We start from the raw sequence: 18,790 nt of genomic DNA on the forward strand, positions 1-18,790 counted from the left end.
TCTGTCCTTTGAATTCTTAGTCTAAGAGGAGAAACGGGCATTTTATAACAATATGCACATTAGCACCGATTTAAGTGGTAGCATCTGCCTCAGTCTGCAGTGGGTAGGGAAGCTTGAGTCAAGCCTTAACGGATGAAAAATTAGGAGGTTGCTGAGGTGTGGAAGGAAGGGCATCCAGGAAAAAGTGGACAAGAAAGGGAAACAAGTCCTTGAGGCAGTAAGGCTAGAGCTCTGGGAATCATATGTTACTTACTGTCAAGGAGGCAGCTAGATCTTAAAGGTCCTTAAGTGATAATTATATTTATAAAGATTGTTCAGAAAACACACATAGATAACAAATGGCCCAGGAAAAACACATGCAGATTCCTAAAAACACAATGTCAATACCATGGAGAGATGGATGACAGATAGATGATGGGGAGAGTACTGCTGTTTCCCTATTAGTAGATTTTCATCCCATACCAAATTAAGTTCCAAATGAATTAAAAAGTTAAACAGAAAAATAAATTGGAGTAGGACTATTCAATTCAAAAGAAGGCCAAAAAAGGAGGAAGACAGCAAACAAAGAGCAAGTAAATATAAATGGTCTAAATACGCCAGTTAAAACTCAGGAATTGTTAACAGTGGATTAAACTATGATACAGATTACCATAGAATACTATGTAGCAGTTAGATATGTGATCCATATATACTGATATGAGAAGGTGTAAGACATAATGTGGACTGAACAGTATACCATTTTAATTTTTTTGAAACCCCACTTAATGAACATTATTAAATTTCTAATGCGTGCCTTCCTAGAAAAAAGAGCAGAAAGCTACACAGTAGCCTGATCTGTTTGGTGAATGAATGGTAACAGTAAGTGTCCTTAGGGACTGGGTGAGGACAAGAAGGTAAATTCTGTATGAATCTGGGGGGGAATAAGTATTCAAACTGTCATGTACATAATATATAAATTATGGTGTATAAAGCACTGTATTGTATATAAATTATATGTATTAATGTGTTATTAATCTATATTAATGTTACATATATAGTAAGGCACACAATTATACTTGCACGATACAAAATATGTTGTATATACATGTATACAAATACCACTTATACAATTAGTGTATAGTTAACAATTTAAGAACATTCAAGTAAGTGGGAGACTAAAGATAGAAAGTGCAAAGCAGACTTTTAGGGAGTAGAAGAGAAAGAGGAAAACTTGCTTAAAATGGTTAAAATTTGGGAAAGATGCATATACTGATTATAGAAAACCGTGGTGGGTTTAAGCCTCAGAAAAGCCTATTATTTAAGAATAAAAACTAAATATCTAGGATCTGCTTTGAAACATCTGAGAGGTGAGAAGTGAATGAAGGCACAGATCAAGTAAGACTGGCCGGCATCGCTGAAGTGGGTGATGGCCATGTGAAGGTTCACTATACATGCCTTTCCGTTCCCATGTTTGAAACATCCTACAACAAATGCATGTAAATCTGCTCAGTATGCTTTCTACTAGGAAGCATGGACAATGAAATCAGTGGCACATGATAAAAAAAATCATCCGAAAATAAGGTACAGCTGACTTCTGGGACTCTGGGGAAACTTGGTGCTGAAGGCACCTGTACACAGATCCAGTCTTTCTAGCCCCCTGGCAGTATTCTTCTCACTCCAGGTTCCTCACGTGAACCAGAGAATGCAGAAAGTAATTTGCCTTTCCTCAGTTCTCCCGAGGAAGATGTATAATGCATTTCAGAATTTAGACTTCTCCTATGAAACTCCATGGCTGCTAAAAAAAATGAGTAACACTAGACTGGGGGAAAAGGGGACATAATACTCTATGGTCATGTTACTTTTTTAAAAAAGGAAAATGGAAATGTATGAAATTGATTAAATATGGCATAGCAATGTGATGCTATGTAACTTTTGTAAAAAAGAATCAGATTTGTGAACGTTTATATTGTTAAAGTGTATATCAAAATCACCTCTGGAGCGTGTTAAAAAATGAAATACTCTCTTTCCCAGTCATCATCTCAGCTAGCTGAGAAGTGAGACCAGAAGGGTGTAAAATTTGCTAGTTCTTTCCTTTATAAAGATGTTCAAACTCCTCAAGTAAACTGCTTAACTCATTTGAGGTTCTTTGATCTAACACTGAACTGTGTGTATTAGAATTTTAACCCTTTTTGTATCTATCTATACCTCTGCCACCAGAGACTGAGAGAAATTAACAGTATGATACGGACAGGAGAAACTCCAACCAAAAAGAGAGGGATCCTTTTGGAAGATGGAAGTGAATCACCTGCAAAAAGAATCTGCCCAGAAAATCATTCTGCCTTATTACGTCGTCTTCAAGATGTAGCTAATGACCGGGGTTCCCACTGAGGTTAGTCCGTTGTATTGAAACTGTCTCTTCACAAACTGTTTAGCAGCCGCATTTAATGTATGCTAGATGATGGGGCTCTTTTCCTGGATCCTTCCAGTATCCTTAGGATATTTTTACTTACCCCAACTGCCTTTTTTCCTACCTTGCAGTGCTTGCCATCAAGGCTGCCTAGAATCCAACACAGTTGGATTTTTTAACTCTTTGGCAAAGCTATTCCAAGTATTACAAGTACTGCAGAGAACGAAGCATACTCATGTGTGTAGAAGAGGCCTCTGTAAACGTGTCCCAGCAGAGGAACCATATTTCAGTTCATTCCTGTTTTGTGGTCAGCCCTGGCCCTCATGAAGAGTGAAACTTGGCATTTCGTCCTGAAACACTTGGTAGGAGTGTGAGATTGCATTCCTAAAAGGTAACAAATTGGGAAAGCGCCCAGATTTGGAGGTCCTAGGTAACCAGTCCAAGTCTCCCATTTCCTTTGTGTAATTCTTCCCTACCCCAGTAGGTGTGGTGCAGTGTGACAAGTCTTTGATTAGCGTGCAATGTGTGAGTGAACTTGTATAAGAAGTGGCACTTTAGGGCTGTAAAAAGCATGATTTTGTAACCCAGATTTTGCTGTATATTTGCGATGGCACTTTCTACAATGTGAACTTTATTAAGTACAAAACTTCTAGGCTTAATATTTTCTTTGATGCTTTTGTACTTTTTTAAAATTGTTAAAGCCCCAGTAGCTACCTTTTGGGCAAGTGTTTTAAATTCTCCATTTTTGTTGATAGGGATCACCTGGCTAAGTAAAGATTTTAAATCAAGTTGAATTAAGGGGATTATTATGAAAAATTATGACCTCTTCCTTTAGGAGGTAGTTATCCACAAAGACGTGTGTCTTTATTAAGGTGGTATTTTTAAATATCTTTGGGTGTGTTCCTGGAAGTTTAAAAAAATAGATTGGAGAATTTTAGGTTTTTATTAGTACACAGTACCATTTATACAATTAGAAAATGTTAATTTAACAGCTACTGAATTATCTATATATACCTTTATTAATCACTATTGTTCCAGCAGTTTTAAAGTTGAATGAATAATCTTATTAGGGAGAAAGTTCAATTGTAAATTGAATCAGTATAAACAAAGTTACTAGGTAACTTCATATTGCTCTGAAAGAAATATGGAACTCACACTGTTCACTTAGAATAGTGTTTTGCAAAAATATTTATAAAACCTCTCAAGATACTGCTACTGTAATTTTATATGAAAATAAGTGTATTTTTCAATAAAGCATTTATAAATTAATCTTTGTTTAGTTATACTGAGAAAAGGGTAGTTTCCTGCATAAATGACAAAGAACAATCATTCACTGATTTATTGTCTCTACAAAACACACTAGCCATTCATCATTTAAATCTCTGACTTCATTAGAAACCGTTTTAACACTTTTTCTCCCTCCTGCCATAAAAATACAGTAATTTGCTTCAAAACAAAACAAAACACCTATGAACAAGTGTTCTGGTTTCCTCTCCCTCACCTAGTATGTCCCTCAGTGACAGCAGTTTGTACATCAGTAACACAGTAAGCTGAAGACTGAGGTTCATTCATTCCACTGCTCCTCCACTTGAAAGTGCTAATAAGCTATGGAAACTGCTCTCTCTCTCCTTTCATCTCTGCACCCTAACATATGTACAACCGAAACCACCAATTAAGAAATCACTATAGTGTTGAACTTCGCTTAACTTCATTAGTTTAAATGAATGCAACTTACCTTTAGCATTATATTCAAAAAAATACGTAAGCTTCAAGGTCCCCAATAATTTGGAGTACTGAACTAGATAACCACCTTAAAGACACTTCTGACAGAAGTAATGCATTACGTAAAGAGAGGTTTCCACAACTTGCTGTTAGAACCTAAGCATACATGGACAACACTGACGTCAGCCACTGTTCACAACGTTTTACTCTGCAGGCAGTCCTTTGCCATTGGTCAGCTTTAGGAGCCAAAGTCCAGCAGGAAAGTGCGTGGTGCACCGGATTCACCAGCTCTTAAGTCGCTACTGTTTTCTCTTCTTTACTGAAAGGTTGTACTGAGCCAGGCTTTACCCATGACAGGCCAGCAACATGAACACTTTTATTGTGCTGTTCTTCAGGCTTCTTCTAGGCACAATGAAAAACAGACATTACAGACCGATAAGGAAATTTCAGCACTGTACCAATCCATCTCCCCAAAAGCCACTGTATACACTCAGTGGTCACCAGTGAAGATACTTTAGAAAGGAAACAGCAAGTTAACCTATTTCTAAAATGGCCATCTACTTACTTTCTGAGTCAGCATCTTCTCTCTGGCTTCATCATGGACAGAAGGATTCCATGGAGAAAAGCTTAAGGAAGAGAGAAACACTAAAGAATGGCTCACGAAATTTAATGTCCATTTTTAAGCCCGTTCCCCAAACAGAACTTAACAAGGAACAGTCTTAATCAGTGGTCAGTTTGTAAGTTTCAGACATTACCTAAATGATTTTCTCACATAATTATCCCTTAGAGAGCACTTTTCCTGGGTTAGCTCACATAAGCCTTGCAACCACCCCTGATGTCCTATTACAGATGAAGAAAGCAGGCACGGTAAAATTAAGTAACTGCTCAGGGTCACCAAAGCCAATTAAGTGCAAATGTCACCCACTCTAACTGCAGAGCCCAAGCTCTTGAACACTACACTACGCTCCTCTCTCCCAACAACACCCATGCTGCCCAAGAGCTAAGTCACTTCAGCTCTCAACACTCTTGAAGACACTTCCCCAACACACACTAACAGTGCTCAGGGAACCCATGATTTGGACTGTTCACTCACACTGATCAGTTTCCCTCCTTTCACCAAATCTGTAGGTTGATGGGGTAATGACCATTTAAGAGGGGTTCCAATTGGAAGGAAAAGTCCTGACACTTGAGCAAGCACATTACCAGGATCTTTGAGAAACCAAAGTCACTCAATAGCTTGCTCCTGGCACAGTGCCACCCATGTAAAGCAGAAATCAAGTTAGAAATGTTGCAGGCTAGCAGATGACTCACTTTCCTTTTAAATCCCCATTCTAAGGCCACCTGGAAAACAGAAGCCCAGTACTGCCAAGTGTGGCTTATCTGGATAATGTACCACTCACCTAATTGCATAGGGGTCTTCTATTTTAGGTTGATCAAACAAGCGAGCAGTGCACACCTTAACGCTGTCGACCACTTTACTTTTAAAAAGCTGAATATCTTTCTCGTACCTGTGTCAAAAGTTTAAATCAAAAGGTTACCAACATGACCTCCTCGGCTGTCTTTTCAAATGTATCTTAAATGACAAAGCAGAGTAACATACAGTACTGCAGCCTCTGGGTTCAGGGGGCTTGCCGTATCGATCTTGTAGAAGACTCGCCTTGCGTACATCAGTACTTGCCAAATGTGGTTATGGTTCCGCCTAAAGGGAAACACAGTGGGGTGACTGAGGCTTCCCCTTGCTGGCTTACATCACCACATGCAACTATTTACTGACCTCCATTTTGCAAACGCTCTCTTCACATCCAGTTCACCTGAGGCGGGATCCACTAGCGGGTGAAAGACGGGAACATCGAACACCAGACGCTGCGGTGAGAGAGAGACACTGCCTTTAATGGAGCAGCGGCACTTGTTAAACCACACACAGACGCTGTAAAAGGAGCTTCAGGACAAGGCAGTCTTGCTGCTTAAAGTCAAAGAGCTGCCTTGAGAAGGACACTTAAGTACTTTCACGATTTTCCTGTAAAAGTGAATTTTGCAATGAAGCAAAGGGAAAGTCACTCTCCTCCAGCACAGCGTAACAGTCGCCACTCACATGGCAAGTGCTGTACCACAGCTTCCAGCCTCAAAGGCACACCCTGCACAGAGAAGCAAGCAAAGCTGACGGCAGAAGCCAGCAGGGCAAAACATGGAACAAAGCAAAAAAAAAAAAAAAATCCCCTCAAAGGACTACACAGTCGACAGAACATTCTGGGAAACTGAAATCATAAAAGTTACTAGGTCCAGAAAAGAACCAAGACATTTTGAAAGCCCCGTTAAGCCCTCCTCACTGACCTAGCAATGCAGCCAGAGTGTATCCCCAACTTACTGGACAGTCACCATCTGGGTAGTTATCAGGGATATAAACTGTAAACTTAAATACGCCATCTTGATAAAGTCCATGCCGTATGAATATTACTCCAAACCACACTGCAGGACAAAATAGAAACAGTTAAGGGCTAAGTTTGCGTCAGCGGAATCAAACATGCTATCAAAAGAGGGAATGCTTCTTACTTAATGCAGATCGATAAGATGGCTGCACATAGACACCTGGTAACTTCTGCTTCACAACCAAGGTACTAAAACAGAAGCAGCAGAACAGTGAGACTGTAGGGATATGAATGACACACACAGACCAAACCACCCACATTCATCTTTTAAAGAAGGAACAGGTTCTCAAAGGGGACCCGATGCCCTGACCACGTAGACGGAGTCATCACAGTCTCTCACCTGGCCCTAACTGCTGTCTGTCTACTGGCTTCATAACATATGCGTGCAGAGTAGCACAGCCAAAATAAGGGCCCCAGATTTAGAAACGAAAGCCAAGCAGGGATTCACAGTCAAGTTTTCCTCCTAGAAATCAGCTTCCCCAAAACACTATCTTGGAAGCTAACCTGTACAGTTAATGCTGGACATCAAGTTTTAGGTCAGTGAGAGTTATTTGTAAGGTTATTGCTTTTGTGACCACGGACAATAGATCTTACCCACACACATTCAAAAGCTCTTTGAAGGTACAGTTTTAGGTAATTAAGATATTAAAATTCCGTAGAATTTCCTTCACTTGGGGGTCATTTTAAGTGTGAATGGGCAGCGTCTGACTGTACTCTGCTCCTGAATTCACCCCCAACTCAGGCCCTTGAACTCCGCAGGCCTTGGCGTGGAGCCGGCGGGAGCCGCAATAAGGGAGGACAGGCTGCACCGGCTCCTCCGGGACCTGGTGGTTCTGCTGTTCCCTGCTGCTGGGCCACGAGCCTCCACAAGTCATGCTGTGACCGGACCTCGAGAACTGAGGGCCTTAACGCACACTAACCTGCCAATCCTCAGTTTTACTGAGAAGAAACTTATTAGATCTCAGTTGACATTTTATTACCTATTTGCTACCACACTTATTTTTCAATCATTTTAAAGTAGTTATTCCATTTTTAAATCACTAAAACTCAGCGCATCAACAGCAGTGTGGATGGCAGATGTATCTCCTACAGAGGTTTGCCAGAAAGGCAGATTTTGTGGCCTAACACAGCAGACTTAACACCACAATAGAAGCCTGTCCAACTCACTGCCTCGCCTCAAACACAGGCGTCCATTATAAAGTTACCAGCTCATGCTCAGCCATTCACACTGGGGCCTCAGACCATTACAACATTAGTAGAGAAAGGGGGCACTGGAGGATGCTTTTAAAACAGCTTCATGGGCAAAGGCATTTTTAAATGACTGAAATTCAGAATTAATTCTCCAAATTTGCTGCCTATATCACAAATGACCAATATAACAAATGCCATCTGCACTCACTCACTGCGTGAGCCCCTCTGATGGGCCAAGCACTGTTTCATCACTACCAGACTATGCAGAGGTGCCCATCTCCTCACAATCTGTGGATGGTACAAGCTCAGTCCAATCTGTGACTTCTGTGACTACTCAAGTTCTTACATGGAGCCCAGATCTTTTAAAACTTCCCAACTGCCTACTTCTGCCTTTGGGGGTCCTACAGAACAACTCAAATCCTCTAATTGATGGGCCTTCAAATATATGAAGACAGCTTTAATAAGTACTTTCTAAGTTTTCTCCAAGTTAGCGCTTCCTGTTGACTCCTAAGGTCAGGCTTCCTGACCTCCGCCTCCTGGGACTAGCCTCTCGGTCTGTCAGGAGGCCTCTTAAGGGTGACTGCCAGAATGGAGCACCAGCCTCGAGCTGCGTCTGACCCAAGAAAGAATACAGCGCCGCCCTCCCACCGTCCTGCCCTCTACAACAACCTCTTCAGGGGGTGAATTCCGCACCTCATATAAAGGCAGACCAAAATTAAGTTCCCGGATGCTTAATAAATCTCAGTTTCTCCCTCCTCTTGCTTTTCAAAACAGACATGGAAATTAAAGCACATATTTGTCTTCGAATCTTACTTACCCAAGCTCTCAGTAAGAACTGTTACTTTTAGAAGCAGATATTTATATAACACCACTGAGGCCTTGGTGAAGAAAGATTACATTGCCAGCAATAGAGTCCATCCTATATACGTTAAGGCTCATACTGAAGGGGGATGGGTTTGACCGTCAAGATTAAATGGCTGCTGTTTACTGAGTCCATCAGAATAAATTTCATTCTTCACATTTAAGGGTCATTCAAAATTTAACCGGATAGTTTCAGAACTTACAACTCTGCAAGAAGGGAGTACTCCAGGTAGAAAGGTCCGTAGGAAGCATGCGTGCCATTTGTTGACTGTGTTGCTGGGGCAGGAGATGTAGGCTTAGTTATGGGCAAAGCATTTTTGGGAATAGAAGGCAGCTGTTTCTTTGGAGCAGTGCGTGGAGGACTGGTTTTCACATCCCCTGTTAATGTCTTCTCTTCACCATCAGACCGCTATTCAAGACGAAGTGGTGAGAACATTTGTTAGGATGATTCTTAAATCATAAGGCCAAGTGTGATGCCCTTCAGTCCTTGACTGAAAAGCTGGAATGACTCTTACAGGGACCTTCTAGCACTGTGATCGAGATGACCTGGAAGTCTGTTGAGTGGGCAAGCTATTACAGAGAGCAGAATCGAGCTGATGCAAGACTAATAAACTATTAGAAAAACTCATTCATCAGCTGTATCCTATAGACAACAAAGCCAATATTTACAGGATTTACATGAAACAAAGAAAGGGTTTCTCTTCAAGGCCCCAGAAAGAGGGCAAGGGGTTACTACACAATTAGACCAGATTAGAAAGATGCCCTGGCATGCAGATGTAGGAAACTGGGTGCTAAACATCTCAAAACAAATAGTGTAATGACTGAAATCAGTCACTCCCTGATGTCAGCACTTTGGTTAGAAACAAAGGGTGAACCTCTTCTCTCGCTCGCATGGGTCTGACTTTGATCTGGTCCCTAACTGGTATGTTTTCACATTTGGACTATCATTAGCATAAACTGTCATTCTTAGTCAAAGACAAAGGTCTAAATGATTCAGAGACTAAACTACCACCCCACAGGTATTTCCTTGGCTCCAAGACCATCAAAGGCTGTATCATCACCTGTATTAAAAATGTATACAGTATCAGGTACAGAAAAAAAAAAAAAGATTACAAGGGTATTCTTAGACATGGAATTATGGGTGACATTTTCTTTTTGTTTGCATATTTTAAGCTTCCCTAAAACATATTTTATTTTACAAGATATTTTAGTTAGATAAATTAAACCAGTGCTCTCAAGTCTGACTTGACCACATTGGACTGGCCTTTCCCAAAACTTCTCTAACCATGAAATCTTGAAGTTTGTAGAAAAACTACCTACAATATGTGCCACAAATTTCATCATGTGTGAATATAACCTAAAAGTCAAAATAACAGAATTTTGATGATCAGAATGGTTTCTGAGATGTGATCTCGGTCTCAGAAGCTGACTTTAATCAATGAAATAATTATTTCTCAAAAATAAAACCTAGTGCTCGCTTCAGCAGCACATATACTAAAAAATAAAACCTAAACTAGAAAACCAAAGTTAATTCTGCTAAGACGATAGGCAACCTTAATATGGATTATTCTGGCCTCTGTTTTGACACAAATGGGTTTCCTCCCTAAGTTCATCAACTATACCTACTTTGCGTACAGAGCTTGTAGACATGCTCCAGAAAGGGTTCATAACGTGTGCTCCAAACAAAGAAATTCAGTGGTCTGTGTCATCAAATTCTTCTGGCCTCAGAATTCACTTCACCTTAAAATGAGACGGGAAAACAGAGAAACATACTAATGCCAACAGTTAAGACTTCTGAAATAGTTAAGAGCTAAATCTGAACCTCTAAACAGAAATACAATAGAATGTTATATAATATGCAGTTATAAAAACCTAGGGGAGAAAGTCTTCAGAAACAGTTTGCTTCTACACCCCCTCCCTCTTCTGACTCCAATTTCTTTCCCATCTTTAAATGCCGACAGGAATCCGTGTACTGAGTCTTTGGCCAGGATTCAGAATATTCAGTAACACAGTTCAGTTCTGGTGCCAGCAGCGCAGAAGATATGGACTAAACAGTTGCTACTAGCAGAATATCTAGGCATTTGACTGCTGGGAAAGCCAGGTTCAGAATGCACTGTACCCACAGACACAAAAGGTCTATCACAGTTCTCAGGGTTATGGGAACTGAAGATCCATGGGAGTTGATTTAAGCGTGTCTTAAACAAGTGTCTTAAATACAGAATGATTCTCTCCAGTAAAACTAGCAACCAAAAACAAAGCATGAGAGACACAGAAAACTGGATCCTGTTGGGACCATACACACACACAGAAAAACCCGATCTTTTCAACTGCTTCAAGTGTGGAAACAGCAGGATTATGCATTTAAGGAATTGCCAAGCAATAGGTACAAAAGCAACAAAAGGAGGCCAAAGAAACCTTTCACAGACACACATCTTCCACCAAGGCTTCATGAAGTGGATAAGAAACCCTGTCTTAAAGGTCACAAAGTCAGTGGGTCATTTACTAACCATACAAGGGAGAAGCAGCAAGTGGAGCTGTAAGGACAGCAGCTTGTCTGCTCTGGTGACATTCCCCCCAGGCTCCATCGTGTTTAAAACAGAGCTCTGCTCAATTCCTACTTGCACCAATCAAAAGGCTGAAGGTGAAAAGGGTCAGAGCTTAAACAGTATTTTACCAGATTTATAAGCAAGTCATTAGAGTAGGATGTGCCAAATGTTCCCCATTCAGCAGCAATTTGTTTCCTGCTGAGCTCAAACACAGGTGGGCCTCTGATCCTGCCAGTGCCCATTACTGCTGTTCTGCTTTCCAAAATACAGTGCCACCCAATAATTAAAAGAATGTGGGTTCTGGTTCTTCCACTTACCTAATGACTTAAACCCAGTAAGTAGCAACTTATTGCTGACAGCTCTCTGCAAACCTGGTGACTATTATACAAGCCAAAATGGCAGGGCACCAAAACCGTAGTGGGGGTAAATGTTCCTGTTTGGTGCGAATGAAAACACGGTTTTCAGATCCAGAGTAATGGGCAGCACCCGCCCGCTGGGTCAGACCTAATTTGACAGGGGAACCCTGTTCCCCTGGAACACAGTGCTCACCACCACGTAAATTGACTGGGGTGGATTACTCACCTGTAAGGTCTCTTCCAAGTCTAATACCTAGTAATTCTATGACTTTGCCTTTAAGAATCAAATATTAATTAAACTTACCCCCAGGTTCCTCCTGTCTTTAAGAAGGAGGTATTGTCTACTACTGCCTTTGTTTCCAGCAACGACATAATCACCTAGAGAAACTGCAGCACGCTTTTCAGGAGTAACTACATCATTTAATAGATGTCTACTGGGCAGGTACAGCATTTTTCCAAGATGTGACATAGATGGAAGAAAACACAGGACAGGTCCTAGTCATTCCGAAACAATTTAAAAATCTCTGCTGATCTGGTCGTACAAACAACAAAAGACTGTTTCTTAATATCGTACAGCTGAGAAGTCGGAGCTTAGCCTATACGAATTATCCGCACGTGTACTGAGCCAAAACGTGAGACAGGCAGTGCTACCTCCTATGCCTAAATAGGCACATGATCCCGAACAGACTTAAATCACACGTTAAGAGGTGGCAGAGGAGGACCCAGGGAGAAGATGAAAACTGCCTCGGCTCCGGATCTCTGGGGACAGCCGGGACGAGCACTCTCGCCCGGGGCGTAAAACCATCGCCGCGCACGTAGGGAATCTGGACAAACCTGTCTCGGGATGATGTAAGGCAGGAGCCAAACCCTGTCCTCGCTGTTAGCTCGAGGCCGGCCCCGGGCTCGCGAGACCCTCGGGTGAAGGGACTGCGGTCGTCGGACGCTACCCTCAAGCTGGAAGCAGGGACGGATCCGGGCAACGGGGGAAGGCCCCGGATGGGGCGAGCCGGCCCGGTCCGCCTCCCCTCCTCAGGCCGGCCCGGCCCGGCTCCCGGTCAGCCCCCAGTGCCAGGCCCCGGGGTCGGCGGCGGCCGGCTTAGCAGGTGCCTGCAAACGCGGACAGGTGCCCGGCCCCGCCCCCGTGTCCCAGCGCGGCCGCCGTCGCTACAGTCTAGAACCCCCGGCAGAGCACACAAATGCCGGGCCTGAGGACGCTGGCGGCCCAGGTCTGAGGATTCCACGGCCCTCGCGCACCTACCACAGCCTGGCAGCGCACCTCACCTCGGTGTTTTCAATGCAGTGCTCCCAGCGGCTGAGCGCCGTCGCAGTCCCACAGCATCTCTGGCCGCAGCGCCAGCCCAGCCCCTGCCTACTCTCCGCCCCCCCCCGGCCCTGTTCTCAGCCTCCGGCTCCGCCCCGCAGCCCAGCCCCAGGGCCCAGATGCTTCCGCCCAGCCTCCCGGCGCAGAGTGGTTCCTATATCTGTCGGTCAAAGACGTTCTTCCGGGGGCGTTGAGGCGGTGGCTCTAGGTCCTGCCAATCAAATCTGCTCGGCTCGGGTGGGGCCGCGCTTGACCCTCCCCTTACGTAACAGCGCCCGGAGAGAAACGTCAGTCACGGAAGTATCTGTCCCTGCGGGGGAGGCGGCGGTGGTGGGGTGTTTAGGGGGGAGGGGGCGGAAACAAGTGCCCGGACATAATTGGTCACAGCGCCTGCCAGTCACCATGGAGACCCGCCCACGGGCCTGTGCGTGGCCGCCGCTGCTAGTCGGGAAGGCTGCGACTGCGGGTTTCCCAAACCTGAGTCAGGGCTGGGTAGGGTCGCGGAGCCGGGGTCCCGAACAAGGAGCCTGGGGGCGGGGCCGGCCGCCGCCCAACCGCCCCGATGCCCGCCCTCGCTCGTCCCTCGGTCTCCGGAGACCGCCACGTCTGGCCGGCCCGCAGTGGGAGGGGCTGGGGCCGCTGTCAGGTTGGGAGAACTTAAGAGAACGCTTGGTGTATCCTTGAGAAATGCCCGTTTTCTATGTCAAAGAATAGAGGAGCGCATAGGTACAGAAAATGGGACTAAACTCCTAAGTCACCCCTTGGCAGTAGCCTGGCTGCCAGAAGGGCTTTTTAAAAGTGTACCTAGGGAGAATGGCATTGAAACATGTAAAATATCATGTATGAAATGAGTTGCCAGTCCAGGTTCGATGCACGATACTGGATGTTTGGGGCTGGTGCACTGGGACGACCCAGAGGGATGGAATGGGGAGGGAGGAGGGAGGAGGGTTCAGGATGGGGAACACATGTATACCTGTGGCGGATTCATTTTGATATTTGGCAAATCTAATACAGTTATGTTAAGTTTAAAAAAAAAAAAAAGTGTACCTATCGGACCTGACCTATAAAATCCGAATCCGAGGGGCGATGAGTACCAGGAATTTACATTTGTTGTAAGTTCCTCTGGCGATTCGGGTACGCCTTGAAGTTTGAGAACCTCTTGAACGGTAACGAAGCTCCTGGTCCTCTGATTTTTAAATTTTTATTTTTTTACCTAACAAAGGTGATCTGGAACATCTTCACCACATCTAACCCTTTTCACGGGAGTCGTTTCAGACTGAATAAAGTCTAAACGCAGCCATCTGATTCACAAGGCACACCCTGTGCTGGCCTCATTCCCATATTCCCATTTCCCACGTTTCTCTCCGGCCTCATTCTGTGGCTGTTGCCCTTGGTTTTCACACCTCCGAGGCTTTTCTTAGAATGGTGCCTACTCTTGGGTTGCTTTTCCAATCCCCACCTAACTCGGGATCTTATACTCAGAAGAGGAGAAATGTTCTCCGATCTGGCTGTTTTGTTCAATTTTTCGTGGCCTTTCACATTCTGGTAAAATGACCTTCTTGTTAAATGGCAAACAGCCAAACGCTCCTAATCCCAAGGGTTGGTTCTGAAATCCAACTTCCTCCTCTAGTGAACATTCCTGAGCCACTTCCGTTTGTCCAGTTAAAATACACTGGGGAATGTTGTAATGCCCTTACTATTAGTGCCAGTCACTATAAAGAGGAAGAGAAGCAGGAAGTCCTTTCTCCTGACCACAGGTGATCTCCCTTGGCACCTCTCTGACCCAATCCCTCCTCAACTTCTTGGCAGTCTCATCATTCTTTCCTGAACTTTTTTCTGATCCCACCTTCTACCCTTCTCCTTGACAATCTCATCTCTTCCCTAAGCTTCACCAAGGACTCAGCCCTCTCCACTGAGCTTCAGCATCCATTTGGCACTGGATGCTTCAGACACGTATCAGAATCCTTATAGCTGCACATGCCAGAAAATCCAACTCCAATCGACTTGCATAGCAAGGAGATTTGCCTCATATGGGAGGGCAGGGTCCAGTGGTGGCAGTCTGGACTTCAGGCACTGCTTTCCTTCCAGTGCCTGGAATGGTTCCTTAGACACACCCAGGTGTGACAATGGCTAGCAAAACAGAGAGCATTGTTTCTTCCACGGGTCTCTTTCACAGAGCAAAGATACCTTTCCCAGAAGCTCCCCAGAAACAATGCTCTCATTTCAGTGACCAGAAAAAGTCACGCGCCAGTCTCTGCCCACAACAAAACCAATCAAGGTCAAGTGGAATGAGTCTGCCATGATTGGCTAGGGCCTCAGCAAGATTTACCCTGGATCCCTGGCCTTTAGACAGAGGAGTGACATGATTGGTTTGTATTTTGAAAAGGCTCATGGAGAAGGAAATGGCAACCCACTCCAGTATTCTTGCCTGGAAAATCCCATGGATAGAGGAGCCTGGCGGGCTATAGTCCATGGGGTCGCAGAATCGGACATGACTGAGTCACTGAATAACAGCAGCTTTGCCCGGAGAACAGACTGTGGGGGTCATGAGAGCACTTGGGAAAACGTTGCAGTAGTTCAGCAAGAGACAGCTGCATGAATTTGATGGTGAAGATGGAGAAGTGAATGAGTTCAGATATTCAAGAGATGGATGGACAGGACTTGCCCGTGGATTAGATACGGGGATGAAGACTGTCATGAAAGAAGCCTAGATTCTGACTTGAGCTACTGGATGAATGGTGAGGACTTTCACTAAGATGAGAAACAGTAAAAGCCATGCTGTTTGCAGGGGTGGAGGGATGGAGAAATAGTTCGGTTTCAGTTAGGCAATGTTTGGGGGTGTTTCTTTAAGTTCTCTTGCCTGTGTATTGTTAACCATTTCCCCCTTCTTCTTGGCTAACAGAGCCTTGATTTTTGTTGAGGAGTCCTCCCCTTCAGTGGTTTCCTGTTCTTGGGGCAACATAGTCACCGTGGGCCTGGCCTGGCAAGGCCTATCTGTCCAGCCCCATAGGCCCCAGGCTCCAGCCACTCACCTTCTTCTAACTCCTTGGACGTGTGATGCTCTCCCAGTCTGCCCCACCACAAGAGGGGGCCTGGGTGTTCCCTTTGCCTGCACCGTCCTCTTCTCAAAGAGTCGGGACACAGCAGCTAAACAACAATACATGTCTCACCACTTCCTGAGGGCAATTTTCTGTCAATGTGGGAGATGACTTGTTAGTATCTATCTTTATACTATATAGTAAGCTCTGTGAAGCAGGCACCATGTCTGTTTCATTGTTCCTGGCCTCCCCAGCATCCAGTACAATGCCTGCCTGTGGTGGGTATGAAACAGATCCTTGACAAGTGAAGTGCAGAAGCAACTCAGTTCAGTTCAGTCGCTCAGTCATGTCCGACTCTTTGCAACCCCATGGACTGCAGCACGCCAGGCTCCCCTGTCCATCACCAAACTCCCAGAGTTTGCATAAACTCATGTCCATCCAGTCAGTGATGCCATCCAACCATCTCATCCTCTATCATCCCCTTCTCTTCCTGTCTTCAGTCTTTCCCAGCATCAGGTTATTTTCCAGTGAGTCAGTTCTTCACATCAAGTGGCCAAAGTATTGGAGTTTCAGCTTCAGCATCAGTCCTTCTAATGAATATTCAGGACTGATTTCCTTTAGAAGTAACTACAGTATATTTAAAATACCAACCAACCTGCATGCCCCCAGATCTGCACCAAGAAAGGAGCTGATTATGAAAATGATGATTAAAGGGAAATGAAAAGGTAGCCCTGAGGTACCATCTCTTCAAGAACAAAATAGAAGTGCTAAGAAAAAATAAAAAAGCTACTGACCCTAAACCTTACCTGTAAAACATTTTTAATCACTTCATATTATATTCATTAGTCTAACCTTTTGGAGCATATCTGATATTTGTGTCAAAAGATGAATTCTTGGGACTTCCCTGGTGGCCCAGTGGTTAAGACTTTGTGCTCCCAATGCAGGAGGCATGAGTTTGGTCCCTGGTTGGGGAACTAGGATCCTGCATGCCACGTAGCCCATAAATAAATAATAAAAAATAAATTTAAAACAGGTTTAAAGAATTTTAAATGATTTAAAAAGAATTCTTGCATCAAGACTTCAGTAGACATGTGATCTCTATGAGTAGTCAGGACTCCTGCTCATGTTCTAATAAGCAAAATATTCACCGAGTCCATTTTTCTTTGGGTCTCTGGGAAATTAACTGTGCAAAGCCAGTTTAGACCACTGATTTACTACTAAAGGAAGGCCTGAACAGAAGGAAAGGGCCAAATGATGGTTAGTTGAAATGTGTGTTTCATATACATGAACCAGTATTTTAAGCTCACTCCATTTACCTCCTAAATCCTTTTCTGAAAGGCAGATTCCTATATAATATGTTATGTATATCACCGTTTACATGATTATTGTTAAAGATACATGAGATGATTATATAACTGTGCATTTATTTTAATACATCAGAGAAAAATGCAACAAGACATCAGTACCAAGACTTTATGGATAGGAATGTTTAGGCTGAGACCACAGTAATCTCTTTTTTAAAGTGAATAGGTTTAAGGGAGGATATTAAGTATTATTAGTTAATGATCCTCAGATATGGCAGAAATTTTTGACAATGATTTAAATTTGAGAAACTGCTATAGAGGATGGTGTGGCTTTCATCCTTTCTACATCCTCATTGATCATGACAATTTTCGCTTATAACATCACAAATGTGCTTCTAGTTTTGGGCTGCATCCCATTTTCTTCCCTGACCTAGTTACTATAACTCCTGACTCATGAATAAATTAGTGAGTGGATGGTTGGATTACTGGATAGATGAAATAGATAGATGAATTTTACAGAATACAATATTTCAAATCTAAATCAGAGTAGCTGACAGACTGTCAGTAAATAACGGAGTAAATACTACTCTGTGAGCATTTACACCTTTAGGAAAAGCAATCAGTATACAACACTGCAGTTCATAGAGGGCCAGAAGAGAACTGATTTTCTTTTATAAACCAAAAAGTGCTTTGAATGTGGCACGACATTGCAAATTACCACCCACTTTCTTAGCGTGCTCCTGGCTATTCCACCAGCCACAAGAATTCCTGTTCTCTGATTGGCATTGTATGCAAAATCACCTCACTCTGCAGTTTCAAAGCATTTGGAGAGATGATAAAGGCTTTAAGGTTAGTTTTAGCCAGAGTGGTAGATTTCAGAAAAGGAAAAAAGAGAGAAAGCAATATTCATCCATTAATACATATTGATAATTCAGGGTCTGCTGTGGGCAAAGTACTGTTCCTAACATAGACGCCTTTCTTTCTTACAATGGGTAAATAGAGATCTGTGAAAGCCAAGAAGTCCCAGTGATTTTGAGAGTCTGCCACCCAAAGTAAATGATGTTGTCACTCTCGTTTCTATGTCCCAACTTTCTATTATGAAAATTTTCAGTCATACAGAAAAGTAGAGTGAAAGGACTCTCCTTAAACTCACCACCCAGGTTCAACAACATATTAATGGTGCAACAGTTCTGCTGTATTTCCTTTAACTATCCATTTTTTTCCTCCCAAATCATTTAAAAATAAGTTGCAGAGGAAGACCAAGATGGCAGATGGGGAACTCACCTCCCCCCACAAATACATCTACATGTGGAGCAATTCTCACTGAAAACTAACTGGAAATTGGCAGAAAGATTTGTTCAATCGAGGCTGTAAAAAAAGATCCACATGGATAGGAAGGGAAGAGAACCCATAGGGTAGGGACCTGTGCCCCTGGGAGAGGACTCAGAAGAGGAGGGGGGTTACATGGGCTGAGGTCCTCCCAGGGGAGTAAGCAGTTTAAGCCACATATTGGCCACACCAGCCCTGGGGGAGTGGGTCTGACTCCAGGGAGATGAGTCCATTTGGCGGGCTGGAAGGCTGGTAGGGCTAACAGGTAGGCTGTGGGAGCCTGGACTCCACCTGTGAGGACTGCATATGT

At 43.6% G+C, this 18,790-nt stretch overlaps 2 protein-coding genes across 9 annotated transcripts in view; one reads left to right on the forward strand and one right to left on the reverse strand.

Annotated features, from left to right (window-relative positions):
- Positions 1 to 8,863, forward strand: part of RBL2 (RB transcriptional corepressor like 2) — a 51,587-nt gene extending 42,724 nt beyond the window's left edge. For 2 of the 4 annotated variants that reach the window (XM_055553676.1, XM_055553679.1), the window contains 2 exons: positions 2,197 to 2,368; positions 2,518 to 3,655. In XM_055553676.1, the coding sequence (XP_055409651.1) occupies positions 2,197 to 2,367 (171 nt within the window). In that variant the 3' untranslated portion in view covers position 2,368; positions 2,518 to 3,655. Of the gene's footprint in view, positions 1 to 1,322; positions 2,053 to 2,196; positions 2,369 to 2,517; positions 3,656 to 5,914 lie in introns of those variants that run through there. The other 2 variants (XM_055553677.1, XM_055553678.1) reach the window with 2 other exon arrangements.
- AKTIP (AKT interacting protein) lies at positions 3,712 to 12,948 on the reverse strand. 5 transcript variants are annotated; one of them, XM_055553684.1, is made up of 10 exons: positions 12,770 to 12,948; positions 10,213 to 10,326; positions 8,790 to 8,995; positions 6,659 to 6,723; positions 6,474 to 6,574; positions 5,883 to 5,971; positions 5,709 to 5,807; positions 5,509 to 5,616; positions 4,674 to 4,734; positions 3,712 to 4,507 (listed from the first exon to the last, which is right to left on the reverse strand). In XM_055553684.1, the coding sequence occupies exons 2-10, from the start codon at positions 10,252 to 10,254 to the stop codon at positions 4,400 to 4,402; spliced, it is 879 nt and encodes a 292-aa protein (XP_055409659.1). In that variant the 5' UTR covers positions 10,255 to 10,326; positions 12,770 to 12,948; the 3' UTR covers positions 3,712 to 4,399. The 5 variants fall into 5 exon arrangements, with proteins under 5 accessions (XP_055409659.1, XP_055409656.1, XP_055409655.1 ...); XM_055553681.1 differs by having other exon boundaries at positions 3,712 to 4,510; positions 12,765 to 12,948; XM_055553680.1 differs by having other exon boundaries at positions 3,712 to 4,510; positions 12,770 to 12,947.
- Positions 12,949 to 18,790: the final 5,842 nt, after the last annotated feature.

The sequence above is a fragment of the Bubalus kerabau genome, chromosome 17 (assembly GCF_029407905.1).
Source record: "Bubalus kerabau isolate K-KA32 ecotype Philippines breed swamp buffalo chromosome 17, PCC_UOA_SB_1v2, whole genome shotgun sequence".
NCBI lineage: Eukaryota > Metazoa > Chordata > Mammalia > Artiodactyla > Bovidae > Bubalus > Bubalus kerabau.

Excerpts from the sequence above, each read along its gene's own strand:
- AKTIP (XM_055553681.1), bottom strand. The coding sequence starts at position 10,254 with ATGAACCCTTTCTGGAGCATGTCTACAAGCTCTGTACGCAAA. Across the intron at positions 5,808-5,882 it reads AGAGCGTTTGCAAAATGGAG|GCGGAACCATAACCACATTT; the intron begins GTCAGTAAATAG and ends GTTTCCCTTTAG. Across the intron at positions 5,617-5,708 it reads AACCCAGAGGCTGCAGTACT|GTACGAGAAAGATATTCAGC; the intron begins GTATGTTACTCT and ends CTTTTGACACAG.